The following is an 8,076-nucleotide window of genomic DNA, read 5'->3' as shown; positions in this document are numbered from 1 at the left end:
GTTATTACTTATTAGTGGTTTTGCTCAATTATTTTGGGTGTAAAAGAAAGATGCCGAGTCTTGTATATTAGCATTTTCTTTTGGGTAAATTATATAATTAGTCACTAAATTTTATTCTCTTTATTGTATTTAAATTGTTTTAATTAACTCACTCAACTTTAAACATTAAGTTTCTTTATCACCCTATTATTAACTTTCTAACCACGTTAACGTGAATTAAATAAATATTTTTTAATCATACAAAATAGTTAAAAAGATAAAATAATTATTTTTTTCTTATTTTCATTCTTTTTTATTCTTCCTCCTCTTTCTATTCTCTCTATTTCTCTCTTCAACTTGAATAGACCCAATTTCGATCACCATACATATTATCGTTTTGTTCATCGTCGATCGCCGTAGTCGGAGGTCAATGACTCTCAAAATTGTTAACAAACATGTCTGACAATTTTGAATGCAAAATTAGTGTTCTTTAAAAAAAACTAAATGACACAAACCTTAAATTCCATATTACAACCCCCACTACACCCTAACCCTAGATGGCAGTTCACTGCATAGAAAATTCAATTTAGAAATTTAGGATTAAGATTAGATTATTACTCACCCGTCACTTCTCTTAAAAAAAACTCCTAATGCTTGCCATCACATAACTCTTACTTGAAGGATAGGGTGAATTAAAAAATGAGTGAGTCAGAACTATCATTGAATTAGGTTTGTCCCAAGAAGTAATCAGATGAAACTATTGCTTTATGATAATAGAAGAAGTAAATGGATTTAAACTAGGTACATTACACTTTGGGTCTTTGAAAGAGGGGGAATACGATGATGATTTGAGATTTGAGATTTGACGTTTGAATTTATGGTATGAAGGTTTAGAACTAGAGATTGAGAGTAGAATTTAAGAATTTTTTATATTCTTTTAATTGTAAATTTTATGTGATATATTTTATTATTAAAATAAGTCATGTAATAATTATATGAATGAGAAAATGGTCAAAAAAAAAGCTCAATGTACAAAGTTGAGTGAGTTAATTGAAAAAATTAAAAGTATAATGGGTAAAATAGGAGAGAGAGTAATTTTAACTGATAAATGATTGTAATTTACTCTTTTTCTTTTATATAATGTTTAGTGGAGAGTGTTTGTCCAAAAAAATGATGATAATAATTTGGGTAAAGTATAGGTTTACTATCTATATTATTATTTTTATTTCGTTTTACTATTTAAATTTTATTTATTTTAAAAAACATACTTGACATTTAATTTATGTTTTTTGTACTCGTCGTTAAAAACTTAATGGCGATATTAATATGTCAATATAAGGTAATGTCAGATCATCATTGAAAAAAATATCATGTCTACAATTTTATTAATTTTTTAATGGTAAGGTATCAAATTGAAACCTAAACTAAACGTTAGATATAATTTTGAAAAAGAATATGTACCAAAAAGGAACAAAGGAATAGTTTAAGTACTAAACTTATAATTTATCCTAATAATTTTTTCATAAATTTTATTTTTTATGTTAAGTTTGTCTTAACTCCTATCAATAGTAACGTTCTTTTGCCAAATTGTTAGAATGTCATTTTCACCTCTTATTTAATTATTTTCTTTGTTTCATTTTAATTAAAAATATCTTAAAATAAAACAATAATTTTTCATACTAATATATTTATTATATTTTAATTAAATAATTAATTATCTATGTTATAAATTTATTAAATATGTTTATTTGATATTAAATTGATATTTAAATGATATTATATATATTTAAATAATATAATATAATATTTATATTAATATTATTTTTATGATATATCTATATTATATTTAAATATATTATTTAAATATCTAATTCTTAATATAAATTTGATTGAGATAATACATATTTGATGTAGATTTGATACAAATTTAATGTATCAAATTTATAAGATTGATTGTATGTGTATTTTTCTACATCATGAGATTGTTTCTCTGCTTCGTAGTCATCTCACATGTAGAAATAAGACATGCAAACAAGAGTTTCGCGAAACTAGTTTGCCTGAAGTTCTTTGGTACAAGTACACTAGACTGGTTTTTTTTTAACATTTTTTTTAATTGAAAACATTATTTATAATAATTTTTATTGGCTTCTGAAAATGTTATCTTCTGCATAATATTTTCAGTTCAACTCAAAATGTTGAAAAATTAATATTTTAGGTTACGTTTAATCGAAAATATTTCATTTCATGCCGTTTCTTAGTCTTAAATTAGACTACCATATAACAAAATTACCCGTTTCTATATGGGTTAACTATGAAATAACCATCCAGCTCAGTTGGTAGAGCACAAGACTCTTAACCTTGGAATCGTGGGATCGAGTCTCACAGAGGGCATTTTATAATTTGGATGTCTCCTACGGAAGCTGCTCTCAACCTGACGTTAGGTGCAGCCTACTATCCTACCTCCCCCTTACCCCATCACATATGAGAATAAGGGTCAACTAATTTTTATATGGGTTAACTATATGATTGACCACTTATGTTTATGTTCTCTCCATTTTTCTTCATTGATTTAAAAAAAAACATAATATATAGTCACTTTCGATTTTATTTAATTCAGATGCGGTCACCATGGGTTAACTGCCATTAGACCGTTAACGATTTGTTGAGCTGGCACGATAGTTAAATAAAATAGAAAATACTTTGTTTCCACATGGATCGGGTTAACTATCTGATTGATCACTTATGTTTGTGTTTTGTGCACTTTTCCTCGTTGATTCCAAAAAAACATAATATATATGATTACTTTTGTTTTTTTATTTAATTAAGATGTTGTTGCCACGAGTTAATTGTCATTAAACCATTAATAATTTGTTGAGATGACACGATAATTAAATAAACTAGAAAATACATCATTTTCACACGTATAAAAATAAAAGCGACCATATATTATATTTTTTGAAATAGATAAAAAAAAATAGACAAACTCAAACATAAATGATCAATCATAATTAACCCTTAATTTATTAAAAAAGAGAGATGTTTAAGTTATCTTGAATATCAAAATTAACAATTGTATAGATGTTAGATCTCCGATGATTTCAAATGTTCCAACGGCTCCATCACTTTCTCAGGTACAATACGATCATATCATTACTGTAACCCCTAGATTTAATATGTGCGTCACGATTAGGTTTAGTGAATTATATTAAAAATTTCTAAAACCTTTTCAAAACACCTTTTTAAAGTCATGTGTAACCAAACACCTTTAACCACATAATTAAAAGTAATAAAGTTCAAAATGAGTCATGAAAATATAAAACATCATTCATGAATACCGTATTGACAAGCGTTAAATTTGTCAAATAAAAATAATTTTTAATTCTCAAATAAATAAATAAATAAAATAATATAAAGAAATATGATCGATCCACAGGGACTAAGAAAGTTTGATAATATTGTTTCTCGAATTGAATTAATTACAAGAAATTAAAATGAGGATTTAAAATTAATGAAAATAAATAAATAAATATTAAAAGCATATATTCAAAGCATATAAAATATTTAGTAGTCAAATCATATCAGTAAGTAATAAATAAGGAACACACCTTAAAAAGAAGTCAAACCGGGAAGTCTATTAAGTACCGGCTTCGCTACGCTTTACTACAGTGCTCGAACTTAAACCATATTGAATACGAGTTACTTATTGAAGGTAATATTTAAATCTAAATATTTATAGGGTTTATGAAACTATACGAGTAATCACATGTTCTCGTGATCGGACGGATCGAAAGGAGTTAGGTCGAGCTGACGAGCAATCGAGAGAGTCTCGAGTACCTTCAATAATTAATAATATAAAACAATCATGACTTTAATTAAAATACACTTGAATAAAATAATTAAATACATATGCATGTACAGAATTCAACGCTCGATTTGAACACTTTCAGGTTATAATTTAGCAAAATAAACTTAGAATTCGAACTCAGGACGTCGAAAAACATAAAATATGAATTTTTAAAAATTTAGACTTTTTTGTTAAAGTCAAAGTTAACGGTTTGAGTTAAAGTCAACTGTTTAATAAAGTCAACGGTCCAAACCTGTTTGGGTTGACTCAGACCAATTCTAGTTAACTGGGTCTGAGTTGACATGGTGACTCGGTTTCTAGAAGATTCAAGCGGAAAGAGTAGCACTACACTTAGGGGCGATGCGTGGCAGCGCGTGCGGTGGCCAAACAGAGCGGGAAAATCGATCGATTACTCCCAATGTTCCAATTCACAAATAACAACTCAAACGTCACCAAAACTCATCAAAACACGAAACAAAATATATAAAAAAAAAATCAGAGTTTACCCACGACAGACTACCAAAGAATACCAGTGAAGTTGTGGTTTCGGTCAGGTTTTGTTTGGAAAGATGCGAGGAGCACGTCAATATAGTTGGTGTGGTCATCGGATGCCGGAGTCAACGTAAAATCGAATAAAAAGATACAACGACGGTTTTTGATTCCAACGACGATCGAGGGCGATTTACGAGATTTGGCGATGGATCTTAACAAGGGGAAGACGGACACACCAACGGTGACGGTGCACGACATGAAGACTGGAGATTGATTCGATGGTAGGCGAAAATAAAACGGAGATGGTTTTGTAATTTAGGGATTTAGGTTGCGAAAGGCTCGATTTTGATTGGGGATTTGTTTTGGCGATTTACGACATTTGGTGGTGTATCTCGACAAGGGGATGGTCGGGCTTTGGTTGCGAGGTGATGACGAGCAGACCAAAGGTGGCGTTGCACGACATGACGACTGGAGATTAATTCGATGGTATGCAAATTTAAAATGGAGAAGGTTTTGTAATTTAAGGATTTAGGTTGGAAAAATCTCTTTCTAACATTAACAATGACCTAGCCTGATAGTTAAGGTATGGGTGGCCATGCCCCTAGCTCACTCGTTCAAACTACCACAACCATAATATCTCACTTTTCCCCCTTTTTTAATGCTGATAGGTAAGGGTCAAATCCACGTTTAAGTCCCTGAACTTTTAAATAAATTCAAAAAATATCTTAAAACTCTGAAAATTAACAATTTGGTCCTAAAAATTAATTAATTAAAATTTAATTTAAAAGCAAATAAAGATTGGGTGTTAAAATTATATTTCTTAATAAAGTACCTCAATAATCAACTATCAACCTTGCAAATAATAATTCTCGCTATTTGTGCAATAATGATACTCATACTTGAATTTTGAACTTTAGGGTCATTGATCACATTTTATGATATTCACATTATTATAAATAAGGTTACATGTGCTTCAAATTTACATTCCATTCACCTTTTAAATGATAAAACTGTTCCTATAACTCATATTGGAACATTTGCTTTACCATTTCATCAATTTACTCACAATGTTTTATTTGTTCCCATTTTCAACTAATTCATATTTACCGTAAAAGAATTATTATTATTCCTTGAGGTCTTAAGTTCGAGCATAAAAATATCAGAGGTACGAACGTTCAGTGACAAATGATTGAGAGTTATATTTAATCAAATACTATATTTTACTTGCCCATAAAAAATCACCTAATAAGCCACCTGCTGTAGCAAACTTGGTTCCCCAAATAAATAGGAAGGTGTTGGATATATCTATCGACTCGTTAATAAGTTGGGTTCGTTTTTTTCAAACCCAGCTCGAGCCCACTTATTTCAGAAAGGGCAAATTAGATACTTTTGTGTACCCATCGGATTCCATCCTCGGTTCATCGACACAGCGTCATTCAGGTAAACCGTAATTTCTTCCTTCGATTTTCCTTCCATTTCTATGGGGTTCCGATTTCAAATATCTTTATGCGTTGAAATGATGATTCAGTTGTTTCATTTCTTAGTCTTGAAAGTTTTTGATATTGATTTCAGTGACTCAACAGCGTGCACGGTGGTGATTTAAGATTGTTCTTTGTTTTACGATTTTTTCATCGGAGTTTTGAAATTTTGGTTGAAATTTTTATGCTTTTTCTTAATTGATAGCAAAAAGCATAAATTTCGATTTAATTATTGTTTAAATCACAACAGTGCTTGTTTTCATTTTGCTTCTTAGCATTAGTTAGGGCTGTATTGCTTGATTGGTTGGGAAGTATTCTAATATATTTCCCGTCAAGCTAAGAGACTCGAAATCTCTATATATAATTTGCGTGCTTAGACATAAGAGAGTATGAAGTATGCAATGTAAAACTGCTGTTGAATGGAACCAATAAATTGAATATGAGTGGGTTGATCTGTTGCATTGACAAATAGGAAGGTGTTAAGGTGAGGCTTCATTTATAAATTTATGTTGTAAGCATTAACAATGAATAATTGAATGGGTTGGCTGCATTGCTTGATTGATTGACAACCATGAAATTGTTTTTTAACACAATGTTTTAGATGCCAGCTTTATTGGTCTCAAAACAAATAGATGTGTAAGAACTACTGATTATAGCCATTTTGAATGAAAGGAATCAATATTTGAGATTGAATCTGCGTATGTTGTTCATCTTTCTTCCATGTGTTGATTCAAATGGGTCAAATTGGTAGTTAAAGTACTAAAATTTACATGGATTGCTCTATATTGTCATTATTAAGGGTTATGAACATTAGAGTTGGAAATTAAATGGTTTAATTATGTTTAGGTTTACTAGATTCAACTACAGAAGTGAAATGGCTGGGGGGAGGGTTGCTCATGCTACCTTGAAAGGACCAATTGTTGTTAAGGAGATAGTTATCGGGATAACGCTTGGCCTTTGTGCTGGTGGGCTCTGGAAGATGCATCACTGGAATGAGCAGAGGAAAGTGAGAGCATTCTACGACATGCTCGAGAAAGGTGAAATCAGTGTTGTTGCAGAAGATAAATGTTTTAATGTCTTGTGAAATTGTGGACAGATTCAGCTGCATTTTGTTTTGTTATAATTTGGCTCTTATATTGATGATGAGCAACCTCGATTTGAATAATTCCATCTCATTGAGATCTTGATTTCAATATTTGCTTTGCAAATTGTGTCCTCGTGGCTTCTTCTATAAAAAAGGTTTCTGTTGCATCTGTTTGATGATGTTTTTGATCCGGAGATGTTTGATAAAAGTTTGAAAGCGTCGTGTCAAGCCATTGTTCTCTGTCATGGTTGCAGTTGGAGAGTGGGGAAGATTATAAAACTGAGCGCCATGTTGTTAGTGGTTGTAGATCACAAAAACCAAATGTCATTAGGGGTTATAGTTTCATATCAAGAATCTGTTCTTTATGAAGTTATGCAAGACTCGTTCAGCAGAGGCGTTGCCGGTAAACCAATAACAATTAGATTCATGGGTGTTAAGTACAAAATATAGTTTTACACAGTAATATGTTCTTTATGATGATATACAAGAACATGGTTTTTAAATGGTGTTGAAAGATCTTTAATTACACTTTATTCAACAGAATTTACATATAAAGATGATTATACCCAAATTCAATTTTAGATAAACTTTTCAAATGCAAAAATCTCTACTTTTTTCTGATGGCTCTTTATTTAGACCACAGTCGTTTGTTTCTGCTTGGGATGTTTCTATAAGTTTCTGCCTACGACGTCTCCATAAGTATCTTTTGATTTGGCAAAAATGAATAAATGTAGACAAAAAGGTCACATCCTTTCTGTCAACTTGCACACATGACACATAGCATCAACTCATATGGTTTGAAAAGCGCATTTCTTTCCTGCAGCCAATCACGACTGCCGACTGAATTGAAATCTAAAGCTTCTTTCTACGTCGTATCCTTGATGAGCTCAATATTATAAACAGCTTGTGGTATAATTGGCTGTAGTAGATTCTATACAGTTAAAATTTCAGTTTTTTTTAATCCCACCTGATTCTTAAAAACAATTACGTACGTTATTTTTGTTAATCCAATTTATTTCTTAATTATCCAGTTTTGCTATGGCACATAAGAAACAAGAGCTCACATAGATACAGCGGCTTTCACTTCAAAACCCAGGGACCAGAGTAGTAAATATAATCCAACCCACGGAACTCAAAACCAGGCCACTACCTCCTTTAAAGTTCATGCTTCCTCTTTTGCTTTCTTATCAACACTTTAA

General features: G+C 30.8%; 1 protein-coding gene across 1 annotated transcript; it reads left to right on the top strand.

The window, feature by feature from the left end:
- The first annotated feature begins 5,688 nt into the window (after positions 1–5,688).
- LOC120120944 (cytochrome c oxidase subunit 5C-like) lies at positions 5,689–7,031 on the top strand. The gene is made up of 2 exons (XM_039140428.1): positions 5,689–5,755; positions 6,655–7,031. The coding sequence occupies exon 2, from the start codon at positions 6,668–6,670 to the stop codon at positions 6,875–6,877; it is 210 nt and encodes a 69-aa protein (XP_038996359.1). The 5' UTR covers positions 5,689–5,755; positions 6,655–6,667; the 3' UTR covers positions 6,878–7,031.
- The last annotated feature ends 1,045 nt before the right edge of the window (positions 7,032–8,076 follow it).

This window comes from Hibiscus syriacus, unplaced genomic scaffold (genome assembly GCF_006381635.1).
Source record: "Hibiscus syriacus cultivar Baekdansim isolate YM2019G1 unplaced genomic scaffold, ASM638163v2 tig00110356_pilon, whole genome shotgun sequence".
NCBI lineage: Eukaryota > Viridiplantae > Streptophyta > Magnoliopsida > Malvales > Malvaceae > Hibiscus > Hibiscus syriacus.
This window is presented reverse-complemented; position numbering and strand designations above follow the sequence as displayed.

Excerpts from the sequence above, each read along its gene's own strand:
- LOC120120944 (XM_039140428.1), top strand. The coding sequence starts at position 6,668 with ATGGCTGGGGGGAGGGTTGCTCATGCTACCTTGAAAGGACCAATTGTT.